We start from the raw sequence: 24,113 nt of genomic DNA on the forward strand, positions 1-24,113 counted from the left end.
GGTATATGTACTGTACTCAGATCTGTTGATTAAGTAAAAGTAGCAATACATGCACTACTTTGCTACTTTTACTTCCCTATAAGGCTAAATAGAAAGCCAGAAGCTTGTTAGGTTAGCTTAGTTCGTTATCTTAGCTCTGTCCAAACATAATAAAATCCATCTATCGGCACCTCTAAAGCTCAAAATGAACATGTTTCATCTGGTTGATCTGTGCAAAAACTGAAGTGTAAAAACATACATTTGCGGTTTTATGGGGTGTTATGTGTGGGACTATTTCCTGGCTGGGCACAATGACAAAACCTCAAATTGTTGTTTTTATGCTTCGGTTTTTGTACGGATTAAACAAATGAGACAAAATGTGTTTATTAGTCAACCTTAGAAGTGCTGGTATGAGGATTTTGTTATCTTGGGATAGAGCCAGGCTAGTCTTAAGAACTGTAGATTAAGCTCAGCTGCTTCATATTTAATGGGCGGATAATACAATAGTGTCAATCTTCTCATCAAACTCCCAGCAGGAAACTGAATACTTGTATTTCCCATAATGTTGAACTGTTCCTTTACGTATGTGGTGACCATGTAATGTGGTTAACGTCATGAATGGAGTCATTTTATATTATAGTGAGTTCAGTGAGTTGTTCTTGTTTGTGGCTATGTACTGTACTTTGTTAGGGACACAGTCACACAGTCTGATGTCCAGACTCACCAGCACTATCTAATATAAAGTGAATCAAGAGCTTATTAATAGCCCATGGGTAACCTTTGGAGGGATAAGCCCTTAGACAAGCAGCCATATAGTGCTCACTGCAGTCAAAGCAAAAGGATGCTCTCCAGCTTCAAGAATTCCAGACAGAAAGACAGAAAAATAAATGTCAAATGTATTGAAAACATGCTGTGCACACAGCAGATCTCAGCTGCCTTCATAATTCAACTAGCTTTACTGAGTAAACAACCTTGACTCAAACATTGTCACATTGTGCTTCTTTTAAGCGTGTCTGATGCATATACCATATTTCCATACATGAGCTGGATGCATTTCTTTGTCGGTTTTTGATTATTTTTAAATATCACAGGTCAGTTTGCCTCGTGTTACAATTTTCTTCTCGTCAATCAGAATGTCTCAGTGCAGGACTGCACTATTAATAACTACAGTATTATCTGACTAAAAGACCAAATTAAAGCAACAAGGAACCAATACTTTTGATGCTGCAGGTTTAAGAGGTTGGGTGCTTCCCGCAGAGTAGCCTCTATTCTGAAAAGAGCTGTATTTGCATCGGGGGGTTTTACTGTCAGATGGTCCAAGTAATATTTTTAGTAGCATTTCCTTTCCACTCAACTAGGAAACATTTCCAAATGATGTGAATGTATTATACAGCAAATTATCATTAAATATCAATGAGTCATCCTCTCCTCTCTCACACGTCTGTGACAGTACAAAAAAGCAATACAAAAATGAGCATTATTTTCTTATTTTATTTTATTTTTTGGAAAACATACGGCTTTGATCTAACTAACTTTATATCCTTGTGAGCCCTCTTTTCATTTGTGAGACATGCCGCTATTGTCACTGTATGCTGTGTAGTTCTGAGAAACCGGTTGCAACAAGGCATTTAATGGAGGCAGTGTGCTTGCTCTTTTCATTTCGGTGACCTCGGGTGAACAGCGAGGATAATCAACATCCACCATCACACAGAGACTGAGCCATTAGGAGTCCTTTGATTTGCATCTAGCATGCTTACATGTACACAGCGTTGCAGGTACTCGCTCATATCACAGGTTTCAAGTTTTGAATGAGTTGTTTACATGAATCCTAACATTCCATGTGCAGCTGTTCCCGCATACATGAATAAAGAGGATTGTCTAAATACAAATATTACCATGGAAACTGAACTGACACAGTCTGCAAAAACCAAAAGTGACTGGGAGAAAGGCCTTGCTTGCCTTCCAGTTAAGATCATCATATTCACAAGTATAACAAACAAGACTGGACCACAACTGAATTTGATACTTAAGTGTCCTATAAATATATGAATATATAATGTGTATATATGTGAACCATAGACAGTATTTTAAAAACCTAAATTTCACAGTAGATTCTTTTTTTTTTTTTTTTTTTACCAAGAATACATTTGAAATGCTCTTCTGAAAATGTTGCCATTTATTTGGTATCACTTTCTAATAGTTTATACATTGTAAGTAATGGCTTTACTAATGTTGAAATATTATTAGCTAATGCTTTATAGATCAGCCAATTTTGGGTTGTCAGGTTGTGAAAATTGGCTGGTGGTAACTCTTTTGTTGGTAATAATGCAGTTGTAAATATTTATTAACCATTAATACATGCTCATGGGTTTCTCACTTTCTCATAAGTCATAAGTCTGCATTTTTTTGCTAAACATAGTCAGTGGTCAGACTTTAAAGAGGTTTTCACAATATGGAAACCTAAAAGTTGTGTTTATCAATACCTGTTCTACAAAGCATTCATAAATGATTTAGCTACTGACCTTACCAAATAGCTAGTTTTTCTGAAAGGCACATTGTCCTTGACATACGAAGACAAAATAGCATAATCAATGTTTTCTGTCTCTGACACCTACTCCTCTCCTCAGCACACATATCCAAGCAGCGACACTGATTTTAACCTAGCTGCAGTAGTAATCACAGGCCAGATAGCAGGCTAAATAATTGGCCATTGAACTGTGTCTCATCTGAGCAGAACTCAGAAATTGTCACAGCAAGATGCCAATCGAGGCAGTAAATTTAGGACACATGGGTTACCACTGAGTGGACTCCGAGCAGCCTTTCATTACCACAGGAGTAAATGATTTAAGGTGTTCATCTGCTGGCCTAGTCCTGATTAGGTGTGACTCATACTGAGTGAACAAACGCCTAAACGGCCTGAAATACGATCTAGATGACAATGTCAAATTATTTTCTGGAAACATTCTGTAATTGGAAAAGAATAACACTGTGTCATCCTAATAAAAGTACTTATAAAACTCACTTCACCTGTGCATGTCATTCAACTATGAAAAGCCTGAATGCTCTTGATAGGATGTGTTTTGTTTTGTTTTTTACAAAAGAGCCTATTCTGATTTAGGGATACATGATATTTTCATGTGAAGGTGGATCTTCCAGTTCTATGTTGAAGCATTTAATCAGTAAATTGGGTCTGTTGTGTTTTTCGCAAGTTCTCGGAAATGATTTTACAGTGTTTCTCTAAAACACTAAACAGGCTGCAGTAGATTGCAAAGCATTATCATCAAGTATTGTGTCATACATTTTTGTTATTCAGGTGTGATCTGATCTGCAGAGGCTTCAACACATGACCCCCTCGCTCTGTGACTCAGTGAACAGCTGTGTTTGAATGAGATGTTTTACAACATAGTTTACATCCATAGTTTTGATCATTCCCATCAGTTATGATAACATTACAGGAGTCCAGGAGGGTCTTTACTAGTCAGACAATTAGACAGGTTGTTAACCAATAGCTTGGTTAACAGTATTATATTTGAAATTAAATAACATTTTTGCCTGCTACAGCACACATAACTGCTCTGTAAATCACATGTTTTGTGTTCTCCTTTGAGGAAAAAATCAGAAACCAAAAGGGAGATATTTATATTTAATTTTTTGTTTTTGTTTCATGTTGGCGCCCCCTAGTTATGCTAACCTTTTAATTAAACACAAAGTTCAGCAGAGGCGGATGTAATATACAGGTATTGGGTACCTGAAAATGGCACCAGACGAAACTTCAAGGCATCACCGGAGTTTTTACAGTTCATCTTGTGGGATGTTTGTGCCACATTTCATGCCGATCCATCCAACAGTTGTGGAAACATTTCACTCAAAACCACAAATGTCAATTTGCTGGGGATACATACATCATCTGTATAAAATTTGACACAGACTATCTAGTAGATGTTTATTTCACAAGATATCTTTTGTTGAAACAGGGTAGCAACTAATTCCTGTGCACAAGCACGTGCTGATAACTAGCTGTTTCAATTTATTGACAGTTCATGTGAACAAGCATGTTTTTGTCCCTTTGTTCACCTGCAAAGTGAGAAAAACATCTTCCAACAGCACACTGTGCAGCAGATAATTGTGCTTGTTTCCCTGTCTGTGTGTCTTTATAAAGTGTTTCCAGATTTCAGGGCATTCAGGAGCTTTGTATTGCATGATAATAACTTCATACATATATGACCATAAATACTGTGCAGCTATAGTCATCCTGTTTGACCTTATACACCTAATTTGTCCACTGCTAAACAAGCAGACTGTTGCGGGGGAAGATCATGCATTCATTACAGTACTGTAGTATATAGTGTTCGGTGTACATGATCACCAGCAGCCGGGTCATTTTGTTTGAAGGGAAGACGGCAGGCTACTGGTTGGGAGAATTCACCTGAGATGACTGACAAAAACATTATATATGAAATCCTTTATTTGTTCTTAAAGACTTCCAGCTTCTTTAAAATATACATTATATTTTACAGTCAATACAATATGTCAATATGTCATAAAATAGTATCAATTTCAGTATCCTGGTGTGCGCTGAAATATATTGTATATTTTTTGGTTGACTGGGGTTTGCCCTGCACCAGCTGGCACCCATGAGAGAAGCACTGCTGTGCACGGGTGTCTTCAGCTTTTTGGACTTGTGAAATACTTCAGATTGGCTTTATAGCTTAATACATATTTGCAGTCATAGACTTTGGGAAGGCTGATGCTGATTGCCCATTGGTCCACAACAATTTTGAATCTGACTTGAAAGTCAACCCATTTTAGTCAAAAAGTTAGATAAGTTCTGGCTTGCCTCTGCCTTAACAGATCCTGCTGACAGGAGGCACATGGGAGATGATGCTGCACCTGGGAGGTGTTTGCCCTCAGGCCGTTCTGCCAGAAAGATTGGCTGCATGCGGGAAGAAGAGTGGGGAGAGTTAACCTCTATCGATTCCAACCAAACTCTCGTAGCTTTAAATGAACGCGCCAAAGCCTCAGACACACTGAATCCAACTTCCGCTGTGAACGTCACATCAGGATCTCCTGCGCCAGGCCTGGTCATCTGGCTTCACACCAGGCAATTAATTAAGAATCAATCGGCTAATGCCAACATACAGCCACGATTGTTGTGTCTCTGCCCTGACTTGTTTAGGAGAAACTGGGGGTCAGTTTGCACAAATGAAACACCATGACTGCAGAGCTCCATCTCTGACTGAAAGGCCCCTCAGCATTCAGACGTCATGTCACCTCCTTATCAGCCTGCCCCTCGGTCCCTTTTACAAATATTTGGTGACCGTTCAAACACTGGAGCCACTGTGGCGGTGACCTCATGCTGCATTAAATCAGACTGCAGTGTGACCTTTTGGGCATGCATAAAAAGGTGCTCATCACTCATAACTGACAGCAGTTACTGCAGAAAATGGACATTTTATAGTTCCTCTTTATTTCTCATAGCAGTCCCTATAGTGAGGGATATTATAGTGAGTCCATATAGAGGATAAAACGCAGAAATGAAGAGGTGCCGAACTGTAACTTCTCTTTCGTTGGGGTGACTGTGCTGCAGGAGCACTGCACGTGATATTTCTTTTGAGGCTGTGGGGTCCACGGGGACACGCGCGTCAGAAGCTCCTTCAGTCATCAGAGCTGTCAGTTAACTTTAAAGGCAGATATAAAAGTCCCCGTCAGCCGGACTGCGCCTGTTGAGCGACTGACAGCACGATTGGTCACACAAGTTATTGCAGCGCAGGTCAATAATACTCAATCGCAACCTTTTGGAATCGCAAAAGGTCTCCGAGTGCGGACGCATGGCTTGAGTTCTGCTCAGAAAACACATTCGCTTGCATCCGGCCGGAGGCGCACAGAGAGGCTCCGCGGCGCGCTGACAGTCTGTCTCTGGAAACAAGGGAGATCAGCATACGGTAGGTGTGCCACTTTTTTTCTTTCTCACATTCGGGATGCGAAATTGGTATGTTGACTAAATGTAGTTCAGCAAATGTTGAAGAGTTGAAAAGAGAAATCAGTCCTGTTGTGCTTGCACTTGATTATGCTTTGGTTTAAAGGACTGAATGTGTTGTGTCCTCGGTATGTTCCGTAGAGACTTTTCTGGATCTGCACAGTTTCTCCTTCTAATTGCACCGCAGGGCTGCATCTCTTATTGAGAAACTAATTAAGATGTAGTAAATGCACATTTTTAATTCCTTACACGGATGGTTGTTTAACTAAACATGTACTTATCATTTAAAGGAGCTGCTCCACTTGGCAGAGCAGATCTATAAATGTAATATATTCTAATCGCTTAGAGACTATCAGAAACAAGTTGTGAACCAAATGTTACAGCTTCCTCTGTTGGACTGGTAATGCAATGAATTCACCGTTCACAGCCAGTCTTATGTCTCATCTGCAGCTTATCTGCGTTCACACATCAACATAATAAAGGTTTCCATTGAAGTTCGTGAATTGACACAAACTGTATGAATGTGTCTACAGGAGGGGGGTCCCGCCCTCTCTGGGCTCTGCAGTGTTTGACATGTCGCTGCACATGTTGTTGAACACGAGCACTGTAGTTCACAGTAATCATGATTTCACCCCTGCAGGGATGGAGGGCACAGGCAGCGGGTGGGCGGCTGAACCCACCCACCCATCGTGCGTGATGCACGAGGCGAACGGGAGCGACGCGGGTCAGGTCTTCGAGGTGGCGCTGCAGAACGGCTCCTCCAAGCGCAGCCCCCAGTTTGTGGGCGTGGAGCTGCTGCAGTCCTTCAAGCTGCTCATCATCCCCTGCTACACTCTGGTGGCTCTGGTGGGCGTCTTTGGAAACTACCTGCTCCTCTATGTCATTTGCCGCACCCGCAAGATGCACAACGTCACCAACTTTTTTATCGGAAACCTGGCCTTCTCTGACATGCTGATGTGCGCCACGTGCGTCCCCTTCACGCTGGCCTACGCCTTCAACCCGCACGGCTGGGTCTTCGGCCGCTTCATGTGCTACCTGGTGTACCTCATCCAGCCTGTGACGGTGTACGTGTCAGTCTTCACTCTCACTGCCATCGGCGTGGACAGGTGAGTCATAATGAGCTGCTGCTGCTGCTGCTGCTGCGGACGGGCTCTATAAATAAACTTCTGATGAACCCTTATTTACATGAATCCTGCATTTCACTGACATCCTACAGCATGGTGCGTCATCAGATGAGCAAAAGCAACGAAGTGGAAGTCCTGAACTGTCCTGGTAAACAAGGATAACACATCTTTTCCTTCTGCGACTCCAGAACTTTTAATGAAGGTCAATGACGCGTAAATTTGGCGATTTGGGATGTCCCTGGTATATTCATGATACCACTGTTAAAAGGGTGCATTGTCATTCACATCTGTAAAACCTGACTAGTGTTTCTTAAATGGCTGCTCACACTACACTTCAGATCTTCTACAGCTCTAAACAGATATGCTGAAGTGCACTAACCCGATCCTTTGAGTTTCTCCAAATGTGAACCTGTCTGGATGAAGGACAGAAAGGATGGAAGATGATTTATCCGACTATAGTGTACCATGTTATGTAATATAATACCGTCACGCATTGCTCCGGACTCCAAGGTTTTGTGCTTGTGACACCAAGCTGTGTGCCAGGAGCCCAAATCCTGCTTTGTCTGTGGACCTTGAATACAGTGACAGAGCTGCAGTGGATTTTTTTTTTTTGGTTGGGAAAATGTCAATTTGGCATTGATTGCATTCTGAGGTTATTTTTTAGGCTGTATTATCTGTGCAGCCTAACAGCTGTACTGTCATCTGCGTGTTGATTGCTGTTGGCAAGTGATGATTCGTGAATGCTATTCTTCTCCTGCAATTAACTCACATTTGGCATGTTGGCATCATTTCCCCCTTCAGTTTAGATAGATATATCTAATCTAACCTTACTGAGGCTATCCTCCTCTCTGCTTCTTTATAGATACTATGCCACAGTTCATCCTCTGAAGAAGCGCATCTCAGTCTTGGCGTGCACCTACCTCCTGTCCGGGATCTGGCTGCTGTCCTGCGGTCTCGTGGCTCCAGCTGTGGCTCACACATACCACGTGGAGTTCAAGAATGAGGGCTTCACCATCTGCGAGGAGTTCTGGATGGGCCAGGAGAGGGAGCGGCTGGCTTACGCGTACAGCACTCTCTTCATCACCTACGTCCTGCCTCTGTCGGCGCTCTGCATCTCGTACCTGTGCATCTCTGTCAAACTGCGGAACTGTGTCGTACCTGGCCACCACACCCAGAGCCAGGCGGAGGCCCAGCGCATGCGCAAACGCAAGACCTTCCGGCTGGTGAGCCTGGTGGTGGCAGCCTTTGGCGTCTGCTGGATGCCCATCAGTGTGTTCAACGTGCTGCGTGACATTGACATTGACCTGATTGACAAGCGGTACTTTCTGCTCATTCAGCTGCTCTGTCACCTGTGTGCAATGAGCTCATCCTGCTGTAACCCTTTCCTCTACGCCTGGCTGCACGACCGCTTCCGTGCAGAGCTCCGCAAAATGTTCACATGCCGCCGTCGCATCGGCATCTCGGCCAACAACTGCGCCACAGCCAGCGTGGTTTTGTGAAGCTCCTGTGTTTTAGGCTACTGTTGGTTAGTCCTTACTTCTTTGGACAGTAGAGTGTACTCGTCTCATTCTGGTAGCGCAGAAAGTCTGTATGGTGGCTTTCACCCAAGGTAGCCACATTACGCGCACCATAATTCAGTAGCCCAGCGTCAAAAATGTTGCCTTGTTGTTTACCAATATGCTTAAAAGAGTACTTCACCAATTTAGCACTGCACTCCTATAACATTGTCGGAGTCACGATGGACAGGATCAAAATCGAAGCAGCAGAACCAGATTTCATGCATTCTTCTTCCTTGTCAAAACCTGTCGCCGACATTACCCACAATGCAACAAGTGAGGCAATTTAGCATATTTCGTGCAGCTCCCTCTGGAGCCATGAAAGGCTTTAAACAACTGTAGACAGACTTTTCTGTGTAGAAGAGTTCTCCTTTAAGCCTGGACACAGCAGGCTGACCGTCTACTGCCATGGGTGTTTGTACAGATGCAATCACATCGAGCAGCCTGGCTTTTGTAAATTATAAGATTTAACTTATCTATTTTTGAAATGTCTCTTTCACATGAGGCCAGTTAATTATTATTAAAAAAATCATATAGTAGGATCTATTGTCTGTGTTTTGCCAAATTGAAATATTGACTTCAAGGACAAGGCTAGCAAAATTCTATATTTTCATGATTATCAACTGATCTCATGAAAAGACTTCAGCTAACAGCATGTCTTTCAACACTTTCTGACTTCCGTCGCCTTTCTGTGGCTCTCAGCACCAAGCCAATTCATTCCTAATTAAGGCAACTTCAAATATGCGTAACAAATATATACATGATATATATATATATATATATCATTTAAAGAAGAATAGATGGTTTCCGAAACACACTGCAGTTTTCATCAAACGTTACTCAAGCAGGAGTACATTGTGAATTTGTTGGAGATTTGTTTTCAGTTGTGGACATGGTTTGCTACGGAGTATTTATGGCAGCAGGATGGTGTATGTGGGATTGATTGGGAATAAACTACAGTGTCCCTGTTCATCATGTCACAGTGTGGCTCATCAATGTGCTTTTAATAGTTCTTGAACAACAATGGGGTCTATGGCACAGAGGAGTAAGCTATATCAGGCTTTAGATACACACTTGTTTTTTTTCTTTTCATGAGATTTGTTGACAAGAAGAAAAAGCATAGACCATAACTAGACTTATCCTGTTCACAAATATACAATACTGCATATGTATTTCCAGTTTTGGAGAGTTCAGCCTCAGCTAATTTGTTTCTTTGTGTGCTTGTTTGAAATTTGTAAAATATTTGTTTTCTTGATAAATTTTACAATACACATTTAAATTTTTTGGCAGCCTGGTGTTTTAATCACCATGAAAAAGGAAAGAAGGATTTGCAAACTTCCCACTAATGAAATTATTAAGAAATAAAAATGTTCAACTGCACTGTCATTTGGGCTGAAAGGCAGCTGTTGTGTACAATAAAACACGAAGTGTATGTTTCCATGGCAACATTTGTTTCTTATTCTTGGTCTATTATATATGCGAGAGCCACTAATTTGTTTAAACATAAAAACAGCTGGAAGTGAGAAAAGCACATATGTGGTTAAGACAACTGGAGTTATGTAATATGTAGCTTGTTTGAGTGCTTATAAAATGATAACAATTATGTAGATTCATATTTCATTCACTCGTGTAGGTTATATTTCCTTAAAATTGTACATTAAGTAATTGCAGCTGGAAACAATCTGGTGAAATAAGTAGTGTCTTTATTTCAAATAAAACCATATATTGCTCAGCATCACGTCATCCAGAGGTTTTACATCGACTGTAGTATTATTTTCACCTCAGACAAACACTCGACACATCAGGCTGCACATTCTTTGAGCTCTCACTCCAGAAAAAGAAGCGAGGTAGCCAACAATTGTCCATCCAGCAAATCAGACATTAAAGTCATGAAAAAGGTTTTGAAGGCACAGGTCTGTACATTCTGAAGCTTAATATTGCTATCACTTCTGCCAAGACATAAAATATAAAGCATAGATGCAGGGTCCATTCATTAGTATAGTTCAAAGACAAGGCTGGTTGTTTATTACTGATACTGAGTCCATTACTGTTCCTCTGATGATTTGTTTTGGTTTTCATTAATACAACATAAACATCACAGTGATCACAACCTCATTATTATTTAAACAGTTTGATTCTGTACTATTACTTGAATAATATTTTGACCGTAACAACCACATGAAGGAAAAAAACTGCTAAGACTACTGTGTAATTTAAACTATATACAGTACATAGTAGCTGCTTGTTTTTATTTATTGCTGGTTTTCTAAATAACGCCTCTTTGAATCAAAAAATAGGCACAATATCTTTTTAAGGCCTTGACGGCCAGCGGACATTCGACTGTGGTGAGTGAAACAGAGGAGGAATGTTGTTAATTGTCTGGCTGAAAAAATAGATGATAGCCAGAAGGATCAACAAAGAAAATTAAAAAATAAGACTTCAGTGGTGGAGGGAAAAGTCAACGTGCAACAATATTAATCTTGACTCAGCTCGTGAGGTCATAAGTCATAGTTATGACCTGCAGAAATGCCGTGCAATTGAATTAATCAATTTATTGCAAATATACTTACATTACATTCTTGCTTCACATGAATTTGGAATGGTTGTATAAAGGTTATGTGCATGATCATTCATCGCGCAGCAGTTACACAAAGCCCAGTTTAAGTAAAAGTAAAAAAGGCCAGATAATAGTTTCAAAAATAAAAGTGTTTCTCTGCATTATTAGTAGATTAAATAAAGCTCAACCCAGGTTTTAAGTGTGGTATATAAATCAAGATGTTGAATATACTGCCATGTAACATGTTTATTTAAAGCAAACTCAAGTACCTTAGTGTCAAAATAAATACATGAATTTGCTTATATAGAGATCTTTTACTTGCTTGTTATTAAGTTATCACCAAATGTTATTACTTCAGAGACAATTTTGCTGCATTCTCAAACAAATTTGACTCTGAAACTAAAAAAAGTGCATATGCTCTATAAGACCTTCATAGAGAGTACAAACACACACAACAAACACGACTGGGTCCTGAAGTGGGACTCTTTTCCTCCAGCAGCCACAACCTTACAATGGCTTGGCAGAGTTGAGAGATTGCAAGATAGTGGGTTTCTCGTCTATGACGCGGACCAGCAGGTTGTCTATGTACTCTTCGAGCTCGACGATCTTCGCATCCTTCCTGGACAGGTCGGCTTGCTGCTTCACCACCATTGTGATCAATTCTTCCTGTGTCAGCTGAGTGTAAGGTCCACTTTGCACCGAGTTTGCCACCTGTGGATGAGAATACAGTATATGCATTCTAATTGATTTCATTAAGTACACGGTGAACTGTTGAGGGCTCTTTGGCTTGTCACTTGAGACAATACACCGTACAAGGCGTTTTTAAAGAGATGCAGGGTTACATTTGTTAACCTATTTGCACTATAAAACATATTTAACAACAATGACTTGGTTTTTCCTAAGCTTTCACCCACATCTTGTGCAGATTGAGTTTTGCTTGATTTTTGACAACTGAGCACTGAGTGGAAAAACAAGGTAGGGGAACCTTTTTTGTCAAACTCTTATTTCCAAGGTCACAAATGAACCTTCAAGCTCAATATTTAATAATATTTTCAGAGTAGACTGCCACAGGATTTCAAACGTGAAATATCACACACACTGAAGCTGCCCTGGGAACTGACGTAACTGATTTGAAGTTAATATTTTAATTCCAGGAAAATTTCTAAGGATTAACTCAAAAAAGGTTGACTTGAAAATATGCATAATGTTAAAGGGTGAAGCAAGGTTTTATGTAATGTGGCCCAGAATTCCTCCTGCAGGAAAATCCAATTAACTTGCTGGGAGGGGATATGTCAACAAATCTGTTGGTGTTTTGGCCCCAGTGTGTCATTTATGTCAACATGACAGTACCTGAATCTTCCCTGGTGTGCTGTCACGGACCTTTATCTCTTTCACAGCAGGGGTGCTGATGGGATGCTGGCTCTCGGCTGAGCTCATGGGCTTCACAGGATGAGGCCTGTAAAGAAAGTGCAAACATTAGTGTAAAGCCCTCAAAAAGATTACTGCAAGTAAGCACAACAATGTGCACAGAAACCTCTCAGGGAATAATATAAAAACACATGTTAAGCAGGAGAAAAGGATTACACAATTGAATCAAGTGTTTTGCAAATCTTCCAAATCATTCCACTGTGATCCAAGTGCAATATTCACAAGTAAACTCAAAATGAGGAAAGTTGCCAAGAAATCACAAGCTTTCAAAACAGTCACACCCAATGTAAATCCCAACACCTTATCTGCCTCCCCACACAACAGCAGCAGCCAGATGCCCTATGCAAAGTCTAGATAAACAGTCCACAAACACATACTTTGTAAGTAGCCTGTTCAATCTCACCTGCGTGGAGTTAAGGCTAGCCCACCTCCATTGCTATTCTGAGCACTGACAGGCTGAACCTCAGAGGGTGAGACCCATGCTCGCAAAAGTGTCTTTCCCCCAGCCAAACCTCCTGCCTGAGATTCTGGCTCCTCCATAACTACCTGGAGGGGCTCTGTGGAGGTCGAGGCAGAGGTTACAGTAAAAGGTTCAGCTCCAAATGGATCCTCTCCTCCATAAAAATTGCTTGGTGTTTTCACATCAGCTTGCTTCAGTGTGGTAGGCTCCTTCATGACATCTCTTGCGAGGCCTTGAGGTGAGGTTATGGTCGTTTCTTCTTTATATGCAGGTTCTTGTTGAGACTTGGAAGTCTTATTATCGGAGTGAGTTGTTGACGGAAGAATCTGTGTCCGCCTCTGTGAATTCCTTCTTTGGAAAGCAGGGCTGACTTGCTTTGAATCTTCATCTCTTTGCCTGGACTTACTGTGTTCGTTTGAATCGCTGCCATTAAAACGAGCAAATGGATCTGTTGGTTTCTCTTGACTAAAAATGTTATCAAGATCATCTGCTGTCATTCCCTGTTCTTCTAGTTTCTGCTCTTTCTGTACATTACCCGTAAAAAGTTTGTCTACCTCTGGGTTCTGCTTCAGCTGTGCCCATGGGTCTTTGGAAAGAAGCTCAGAACTGGGGAATGGGTCAAAATCTACAAAGTTCTCCTTTGTCTGCCTGCCTTTGTTGTCCAAGCTGCTCATTTTTGAACTAGATGTTTGGATGTTACTGTTCGTATTTTTGTCAGAGACTACTGGTGTCACAGCAGAATCTTCTTGCTGTACTGGCTCTTTGCCACTGACCCTCTGTCTGGGTCTGGCTGTGGGTGCCTCTTTGTTCATAGGGACTTTTCTTTGATCATTTGGTGGTGTTGTAGTATCCCAGTCCATTTGGCTAGATGGTCTGGGTGCATATGTTCCTTCAGGTGATGGGCGCAACACCTTCCTTGCTCCATCCGAGGACATCACTGAGAGACTTTCTCTGCTTGAAGAGTCCGTGCTTACAGGTCCTGGGACTACAGACGGATTAGGCCTCATGGGAGATTGGTGAGCAATAATCTGGCTCTGTCTTTGATTGGAATCCTCTACTGACCGAGGGTGTAGAGGTGCGACTGATTTAGGGGGAGCTGGGGCTGCTACTTTTTTTGATGACGTAGGTTTGGTCTCCTGAGTATGTGTTTGATAAAGCCTCAAAGGAGGACTCTCCTGTGGGAGTGAAGACCTTGGTTCATGCTCCTCTGGGCCGTCCACACTCATCTCTGGACCCAGAAATTCAGGTGTGACCCTGTGTCTCTGATTGACCTCAGCGATTATGTGGTCCCATCGAGTCTGCCCTTGCACTCCATGTCTCTTCTGAGGAAATAAGGTTTCATAATCAGGAAGTGGTAGCGAAATTTTGCCTTGCTGCAATCCATCTGCCTCTACATATGCAGGATTCTTGATCTCTCTGACAGGAATGGGGGCTCTTCTCTTCTTATCTGCCATGGTGGGTGACGATCCCTCAGAGGACAAATTCTCTATGCTGCCACGAGGGGAACCAGACAGGCTTTGACTTATGTTTGGTGGAGCCAGGGATGAGTGGAGGTTGGAGAAAGTATCGGGGGACTCAGATGGGACACTAGAGAGGGTGGACTCTGAGGTGGCTGGGGAAGGACACAGCTGACTGTAGGTTTGGCAGTCAGCGGGTTCAGACTCCAGGCATGGAGGCAATCTGCCAAGGAGTGAAAACAAAGGCCTGCAGGTCAGTGTGACCATCACATTAACTAAAGTCATTTCCACCAATGTACAACCCGTCACCAATGTAACTAGCATCTCACAAGTCAACAAAAACTATTAAATTCCCATCTACAACTTTACATTATTTAGCCCTTTGACAGTTCTATATTTATTTAACTCCTTTCCTAAATCTGGACTAGACAAGACTGCCATTAAATATGACAAAATCATTTGTTCATAAAATGGTCCATTGTTCAATGTCAGGGGCACCACCTAGAGACAAAACTTCTGATATGCACGTGTCTTCCAGTTACGGTTTCTATTTTTAGCTGTGACTTGCCCACATTGAGACATTTTGACTGTCCAAAATAAAAAGACTACAATGTGACATTTAGGATTATCCCACTTAAATTATACTAGGCAGTCCGACACGGCATCAAAATGTAACAAAATATCACAACTAAATAATGCAAACAACAAAATGCCGAGGCTATCGGCCATCTAGCAAACATTCTTGAAAACAAGGACTACTGTAATGTCAATGACAATAGCAAGCACATGCCCCTTACCATCATGATTCAAATATAAAAAATCCAGTCCAATCCACTCCTCAAACAACTATATAAAAAAATAAAATACAATCACCCAAGACGTCCACAAGAAAGTAAGACTGTGGCTCAGTCACTCCTTATGAGCTCTGCCCAGTCTACTACCTGTTCCACGACATCCTCACCAACACAAGCCACACCCAGACTCTCATCTGTACAGAGACCAAACTGGTCAAACAGGTCCATCAGACGTTAGATGGGACTCCAAGTTTTGGTAATTCAAGACACAGTCACAGGGTTGAGTCAACATGAACAGAAACAGGGCGGAAAGCTGTGAATTTCCCAAGTTTCAATGTGGACAGACACGGCGTAGGGTGAAACTTAATGGTGAACTAGTGTTTTCTAACTGATATATGCCTCTTACTTGTGCATGGATAACAAAGAAGCAACTCTGCAACTTTTTTTTTCTTTTAAAATTAGTGTTAGGCCTTTTCTTGGGGTCAAATAAAATGCACATACCACCAAAGAGGCGACAGTATGTGCTGTTTCCAGTTAAGCAAGTCTAAGAATAGTGTGACTACAAGCAACCAATAGCCTCCCCAGTGTTACAACAGTAACATTATTACATAACAGCAGCACAGAGCTGAGAGTGCATGATGCAGCCAAATGAAGAAGAAGACCTACCTGGGTTTGACTGCAGACACTTTAGCAGTGCGGTTGAGGAAGACCATGGCAGAGGAGGTTTGTGGGTTGTGGCTGGATTTCTGATGGTCAGCTGGGCTTTCATTACTGCTAACTGGAGGTTCTGAGCTGAGGGAAATGTCTTCAAATGGGTTGGTGGAGCGGTGGGAGATGGGTTGATCTGGATCTCTTGAGTCACTGCCAGGGGCTGGTGGGGGCAGCTCCTCTTTAGCATGTGGCTGTACCTCCTCTTTTTTCTCCTCCTTCTTTCTGATCATTCCAAACAGAGACGACAGCCTGTCGCTCATGGAGGCCTCCTCCTGTCGCTTCTGATCCTCGGCTCTGCAACGCTCCTCCTCAAGCCTCTGAGTTTCTGCTGCTTCCAGCATCCTGCGTTCTTCCTCCTCCATCTGTTTCTTCCTCCTTGCTTCATCCTCAAGGAAGCGTCTCTTTATCTCCTGTTCCTCTTGGAGTCTGCGCTCCTCTTCCTCCTGCAGTCTCTTGACCTCTACCCTGTATTTCTCCTCTTCCTCCAGCCTCTTGGCCTCTGCTATGCGCCTTTCCTCTGCCTGCCTTCTCTCCTCCTCCTCTTGGTGGCGCTGTTGCTCCAGTATTGCCCTATCTGTAGACTCGTTCTGTAGGGAGGGGACAGGTACACTTCTAAAGGAATCTGCAGAGACATCAGAGTTGTGTTTGCGGACGTCCTCCACAGATCCTTGGCCTGAGCTGTTCAGACTGAGAGTAGATCCACTCTTGGACTCCTCCTCTGTGTACACATGGCTGCCATTGATGCACAGGCTGTTCAGGTCACTGGTGCTCTGCTTGGATTTTATTCCCAGTAGGGAGAAAGGACCCTGAGAGACCTTGCTGTCAGAGCTGCCTGTTCTCTTGTGCCCCAGGAATTTGAATTTCTTTTTAACTGTGGGAGGAGAGAGAGTGAAGCATGATGTCATTGTTGACATGCAAAACACAATTTAACTGTGCAGCAGAGGAAAAAACTATCAGCATACAGTACACACAGAGTACAGAAAAACAAAGCTACCTTCAGGGGAGTCTACATTGAGGCCAGACGAGCGGCTGCCACTGAGAGAGGAATTCTTTTCAGGAAGAGTCCCCAGTGTAGACATGGACTGTGAGATGTTACGCTGCAAGTTTGATTTGGGAGCAAAGAGTGTTTTGAGCTTAGACTTCTTTTTTGCTCCTGGAAACTGATTGAGAGACTGTGCATCAGGCTCAGCATCACTGTCTGTGAGGACCTGGCTGACAGAGGGAACAATAGCTGAAGCAGAGTCAGAGAAGCCATCCTTTTTCTTCCCACGGACTTTGTCCTTCAGCTTGGAGATGCGGGAGCGCGGTTTGTCCTGCATAGAAAGGTCAAACATGCTAGCTGACATGTTGTTTCTCATAAATTGGATATCTAGCAGCACCTCCCCTCGCGCCTTGTCCTCTTTTCCAGACTTGTCCACCAGCTTGAACCAACTGTAAACGACAGATAAAATTAATCAGATTCAAAGTTTTAGACTTATTTTCCCCAATACAAGAAAAAACATGTCACACATTTCCACTTGACCTCAGTGCATTTAGCCTTGTTTCGGATAAGGAGAACAGAACAAGACAGATCACTGCCTCGGTATCAAGATGAATATGAAATGATTTTAAAACTGTATGAAACATGTTGATTTGTACAAGAACTAGTAATTTCATTCTAGTTGCAAAAGAAACAGTCGTTAAGAACGGTTTCTGATACAGTTTATGTAAAATGACATTTTTAAATGAATTGAATCGTTGTCGAATCATTTAATTGTTTAATTCATTAATCAAGCAGAAATGTAAAACAATTGCCTTTTCTGCATCTCAAATGTGATGATTTAGTCCTTTATTTTAAGCTTTTTCTGATTTGCCATGCTTTCAGGACATATATATCATATATATGTGTGTGTGTGTGTGTGTGTGTGATTTGACAATATATAGATTAACAGTTTAATTAATTAGGTGTTTAATCGAAAAAAATAATGAATTGATTTAGAAATCATAAAAATGATTGTTAGTTGATAATAATCATAAATTGCAGCCCTACACTGCAAAATTAAGTCTGCGTCCATATAAATCTTATGTTCAGCTGCTGTGTATTAATACTGTTACTACAAACCAAGAGAGCCAAGGCACCAGATCATGTTTTGATCATGAGGTTACTCTTCTGTACAATAATTTGATTTTGGGAAGGCCTTACAAAACGGCCATGTAAACAAATGGGGGTTCACTTAAGGTGAGGTTAAATGCAAGGTGAATAAAAAAAAAACCGACATACTGTAAGTAAATCACCTGGTCTTAATAGCTCTGACTTCAAATGCTTCAAATCTGTGACTGTCTCAGTCTGCCGTGTCTTGTAAGACTTGAGACTGATAGGTGTCATTAATGTACAGCTTGTTCCAGGTCCTGTTGGGAGCATCATGTCAACCACCACATGAAGCCCGACAATTCCAGCTTTGTTCAGTCCCCCCTCCCCTCCCATGTCCTCTTTGTTGTACAGGGTCAGCACTTATTGTGTGCAAGGGAAAGGTCGGAGTGTTCTGGAGAGCCCTTTCTAAAACCATGCCAAAACAAGCAATTAGTGTCATTACATACAGACGCTTCCTGCTTGTATAATTAAAGCCTTGCTATTATTAGATGCAATAATACTGTGACAGTAGTGCCCACTATAGTAAACCTTCCCCTTTTTGAACTCTTATTCCACAGCAGAGCCCTCCAACTGTTTCACTTAGTTTCTTTTTTTTTTTTAAACAATTTTACAACATACATTTCTCTACACTGAGTTCACTTTTTCAAAACTGTTCAGTTTGTCTTTACCGACGACACAAAGAAAGGCACTTCTGTATTGCATTGTGACAGAAATTTATCCGAAATGCTGTAATTTTTCTTTTTTTTTTTAATAATATTTAAGTTTTTTTTTGCTAATTCCAAGTGCACAAAATTAAACTAAAGCAATTCAAGAAATGAAACACAAAACTATACATATTCTATAGGTATACAGCTATAGGTATAGAAATAAAACAGTGCGAGTCAACCTTGCCCTCTGCATTTGGTTCTCATCCACATCACACCTTATGTCCTCTCTTGCAATACACCTGGGAAAGGATATTTTGGCATGCCTGATCCATCCCTGGCAATCTTCTGCAGATATGTGCAGACATCCAGCGTTCATTGTGTCCATCTGATCACCTGGCTGCTTGCTGGTCATAAACTTTCCATCTCCATGAGGAAAATAATTCCTCTGTGGGGTGGAGGAATGGAGAGTAAGGTGGATGGGAAAGGGACACCATCTTGGGATATGCTGTAAACCACTCTGTGACTGGAAGAGATGGTGTAACGCCACATCGCCCCATACAATTACAATTGTGAAATTATTGTTCTGCCTCACCTGCCCCCTTTCATCACCTGGTACAACACTTTCAGAGATCCTCAAGGTATGAAAATAGGTGCACAGTGTCCAAATTAGGAGTGTATGCATTTTAATTTCTTTTTAGATTTATATGTCTAATTTAGAGTAAATTTGTGTTATGTTTTGATGTTGTTTTGAACATGCATTTAATAGTTTTTTCAATAGTATGTAAACATGCAACATGGACTGTAAAAACACAGAGTTTTGGTGGTGATTGAGTTTGAGTGAGAAACCTGTTCCACAGTTTAGTCCACATGGACTTCTGTTGTGCTGACTGTGTGAAGAGTTTTGAAAAGTGAACTCAGTATTGAGAACTGCCTGTTACCAACTGTAAAAAACTGTAAAGGTCACTGTGTGATTTCCTCTTCGATCATTTTGTGGAATAATATGTGGGCCCTGTTAAGGTTCAATCTAACCTTTTAAGAGATAAACTGGGGTATAGTGAAAATATCTGTCATTGAATTCAAATACAAAACATGGTGGTGTGCAGTTCATCTGGAGTTTACAGCTGCAGCATTCACATTAGTGTCATGTACTGTAACAGACATCCAGACAGGCTCTTCGGAGGATAAACAGTCAGGAAACAAGCATGGGAGTGAACCAACATTCCTCAAACACTTTCAAACATGCAGGGAGGTGCTGTATAGTACGTGATGTAATGAAAGTTACACTGAGCCTAATTCAAACAGTCTTCCGTTCCCACCCTAAACCAAGCATGCCAAGTCAAACAATCGCTAACTAAGTCTAATCACAAGGACAGAGAGATCACGCTTTCTCGAGCCAATCACGAAACTGCTGGTTGTTCGTGTCTTATCTATGTCGATTACAGCAGGGAATACACTTGTTGACTGTGCAGAGACAATGCATTGCTACGGTTACTAACAACTGACATGTTCTGTTCTGTTTGTATAGAAATACAGAGCCGTGCCCGATGCACGCTCTCACCAGTCCTGCTGGACAGGTTTCCTCTGTTAACTGTCAAGGGCACTTCCCTTGTCTAATGTCTAATGATTAACAGATTTATCCTATGAGTGGACACCAGAATGGATTCAGCCAATAAAATGAGGGGGTGTCAATACTGTAAAATATACATAGATGTCTCCAAAATATTGGTTTAACACTCACTGTGTCAGTGCATTTCAAAGGTTTTCAAGGATCATCATGTAATAACATCTAATTAAAGAAAAACACCTTAAAGCCATTGAAGGGAAGTTTATAAGGTCATATTTTGTTTGAATTCATTGATGGAAATTCCCATGTTGGGTGAATATTGGGAGATCATTTTAGTCCCACTGCTCTGCTCTTTGTTTATAAAATAAATATTGGTACAGAACAAATGAACCTGACTCTGCAACAATTGGAACTAGTCCAATATTGCAACTCAATGTCAGTAGATTGATCAATTATGAAAATTGAGTATTAAGGAAATCCTATTTGTAAAATATGCACTCATATCAAACCTTTAAATCCCTTCAAACAAAGTAACCACCTTACCACCACGTAATATAAAACTAATCCTTTAATTTAAATAGTTACCTAGTTATTCAACTTAATTTCTGATTTGTGATAGTAGTAGTAACTCAATATATGGCCCTATAACCTAATTTCATCTCGAATACATGCTATTGTATGAGAGGCAACAGCGGAGTTCCCTCTCAGCAGAATAACAATGTCCTCAACGTTGCACTCTGTATCAGAGAAGCAGGATAGTAATCAAACACCACACGCTTCGAGGCGAAAACAGCAACATCCAATACCCAGCCTACATACTGGGTCTTAAAGGAGACAGAGAGAGTAAGCCAAGCGGGGAGAGAGAAGAAGCTCGGACTTGGAAAGAAAAGTGCAACAAATGAACTTTGCCATTAAACTGTAAAAACTTGCTGAACAAACACAAGATAAGGTTTCGGATATGATATGAGTGAGGTCATACCAGTGCTTTATCAAGGCTGCCCTTGGTTGAGTGATAACTAAGAAACATTAAAGGCCACATTAGGAAAGGTTCATCAGTGAGGTAAACAGTTGACAGTCTAAACCATCTTTATTTTTACATTTTCTTTTACATAAGAGAGTGTGCATACCTCAATTCAGCATGTATGCAATGTTTTGTTTTGATTCCTGTTACACCCACGTTGCTCCCATGCTACGTCAAACAACAGATGTCATCCTGACTCATGTAACATATCTGGGTGTGAGCAGAAGTGTTGTCTGCTGGTAAATAGCCCTGTTAGGGATTAACAGCAGCAATGTGAGAAAATTATTTCCAGTTAGGCCTCCATAACAAAGCTGGCAGTGACAGAGTTGGCTTCACACCAGTTTATGAAATAAAAGTGTCAGCCAGACGTTAGGGTTGGTCCAACAGAGGGGGGGGGGGGGGCTGAGATTAGAATAATCTTGGACAGTTTTCCCACCATCTCCATAGTTTCTGCTTTTCCTCTCAGACACTGATAAGAGGAGGGAGGGCAGAGAGGGTCCATCACAAAGTTAACATTTTAAGGTTAATGGTTAAAGTGCCCTGTACCTAAAGTATAAACACAAAAGGTGTCATGAAAAGACTGCATAATTCATTTGTGTTTATACTCGTCTCTGAAACTAGACTTGACCTGATCAGATGGACAAATGGCTCATAATGGCCAATATCATGTAGAGTAAACTCATGACTTTTGTCAGAGACACTGTCTAACTACAAAAATCTAAAGGTTTTATTTTAATTTGTGAAAGGGAACAGCTAAAATGTGCCAAACTTTTATTGATGCCAAATTCAAAGAGGTTGCCTCAGGTAATAAATACATAAAGATAGACTGAACTGAACCAGTGCTTGTGGTATAGAAACTGTAAAATGCTACATATTTTACAACAGCTTTGTTAATGCTTCTTAGACAAACTCTAACTGCCCCCCCCCCCCCCCAGAACACAAACACAAGCTATACGTTATATTAACGTACATCACCCCTGTCCCCACTGCGTTACATTAACGCACCCACCCCCTACTGGACACTTTATCTGGACACTTTACTTTATTCTGGTCACTGCACTGTTGTTATTTATCTTATCTTATTTTTATTTTTATTCTTAATTTAGCTTTTATATTCTACTTATTTGTTATCAAAACAATAGCACCTTCAGACCACAGCAAATTCCTTGTAATGTATGTTACTTGGCAATAAACAGTTTCTGATTCTGATTCTTAAAGGAGGTAAACTCTATGCTAAAAATGTCATTGGTGACTCGAAAAACGAGTCTAGGCTGACCTTTCATTGAAATTAAACTTGAAATGTTAAACTTCAAGGTTTGAAAGGACTGTGATATTCCAACATCTTTAAGATATACTTGCAATGGCAGTCACAGTAAAATTGAGGCGCGTTCAGCTGTAATTGTTTTGGGGGGTCCTGCTCCTTTAAAGTGTGCTTATGGAGTATGGTTTTCAAAATAGTTTTACAGAAAGGGTGAAATATCAGTCATGACTAAAATAATTTAGAAATTCAAAATGAATATAAATAAAACCCAGGGATATGTTCATAAACCAACCTAATTTTTGTTTACCCATCTATTTCTTTGCAGACTGCAGTTTAACCTTGCTTTTAAGACGTATGATGCTGGCTAAAGGCACACAGCATAGTAAGTGGTATTGAACTGATTGTGTGAATTGACTATTTTCATTCAATCAAATTTGCAGAGACTTTCTAGGATGATGCTGCTCTGTAAATAAACTGGAATAAAGGTTGAAACTGATCAATAAACTGGTGAATACCTTGGTGTAACTCCAAACCGCTATGAGAGAGTTTGAAACACGTTAGGCCCACATAACAGTGGTCACTTACTCTGTTTTTTTGTGAGATTTGTTGTCATGAAGATCCAGTAAGTTTACCACAGCTTGGCCCAGGAACTTGTCGAGCCCCACTTGAGCACGGTGCATTACTATGATGTACAGTGTGCAGCGTTCAGCGTTGCCCGGGTGGAAGAGTGGCAGGTCAAACGAAGCCTCTTCCTTCCACACTGGAGCGACACATTTCTCCGCCACAGAGGTGGAGAACTTGTCTTTGGCCACCTGGATGATGGCATAGGCGTCGTTGGTGCCATTCTTGCCCTTGACACGCAGGTTCCGAGCCTGATGCACCGTTACCTGGACACTCGTAGGGAACCACTGGTGGCTCTGGTCAGCCAGAGACATCGCGAAAGTCCGTTAAGCTTTATCAAAAGTTAATCCGAAGTGTCTGATAAAAATAGCTTACTACGTGGGGCTGTTGGTTAACCTTTTCCTAAACTCGGCGTCCTCTGCGGTTGGAGGTTTAGGTTACCTAGCTTGACTTCAGTTCAGGAAGCTCAGGTTGATGTCGTAGCTAATACTTCTCCCTCCTCTTCGTAACGCTATATCTAAGCCTATAATAACACTTGAGTTAAGTTAACACTCGGTTAACCAACTTTACGCTAGTACTAGCCTGTGTAACCCAACCAGGACATCACTGCGGTGCGACTAGTTCCTTTAAGAGGCTTCCATAAAACAGTTCCCTTGCTTTGCCTCCCCTCAGAAACACAGTTTACTTCCCTGATGTTATGGGTTCCCACCCATACTCTACATAGTGCCGCCTGATTGGCTAATATTTCTGTAAGTTTCTGAATTCCGTCGGCGATTGGACAATGGAGAAGGAGGGCATTGAGACATCGCGGACCGTTAAATAGCA

The 24,113-nt window shown here is 41.4% G+C and overlaps 2 protein-coding genes across 4 annotated transcripts; one reads left to right on the forward strand and one right to left on the reverse strand.

Annotated features, from left to right (window-relative positions):
- The first annotated feature begins 6,598 nt into the window (after window positions 1–6,598).
- Window positions 6,599–8,579, forward strand: prlhr2a (prolactin releasing hormone receptor 2a). The gene is made up of 2 exons (XM_070904931.1): window positions 6,599–7,062; window positions 7,943–8,579. The coding sequence occupies exons 1-2, from the start codon at window positions 6,599–6,601 to the stop codon at window positions 8,577–8,579; spliced, it is 1,101 nt and encodes a 366-aa protein (XP_070761032.1).
- A 1,740-nt stretch (window positions 8,580–10,319) lies between these two features.
- On the reverse strand, window positions 10,320–23,913 carry rab11fip1a (RAB11 family interacting protein 1 (class I) a). Of its 3 annotated transcripts, none has more exons than XM_070904467.1 (5): window positions 23,253–23,913; window positions 17,038–17,474; window positions 15,999–16,914; window positions 12,574–12,649; window positions 10,320–11,904 (listed from the first exon to the last, which is right to left on the reverse strand). In XM_070904467.1, the coding sequence occupies exons 1-5, from the start codon at window positions 23,600–23,602 to the stop codon at window positions 11,701–11,703; spliced, it is 1,983 nt and encodes a 660-aa protein (XP_070760568.1). In that variant the 5' UTR covers window positions 23,603–23,913; the 3' UTR covers window positions 10,320–11,700. The 3 variants fall into 3 exon arrangements, with proteins under 3 accessions (XP_070760568.1, XP_070760567.1, XP_070760569.1); XM_070904466.1 differs by having other exon boundaries at window positions 12,544–12,649; XM_070904468.1 differs by lacking the exons at window positions 15,999–16,914; window positions 17,038–17,474; window positions 23,253–23,913 and adding exons at window positions 13,025–14,761; window positions 15,336–15,457 and having other exon boundaries at window positions 12,544–12,649.
- Window positions 23,914–24,113: the final 200 nt, after the last annotated feature.

The sequence above is a fragment of the Enoplosus armatus genome, chromosome 4, assembly GCF_043641665.1.
Source record: "Enoplosus armatus isolate fEnoArm2 chromosome 4, fEnoArm2.hap1, whole genome shotgun sequence".
Taxonomy (NCBI): Eukaryota; Metazoa; Chordata; class Actinopteri; order Centrarchiformes; family Enoplosidae; genus Enoplosus; species Enoplosus armatus.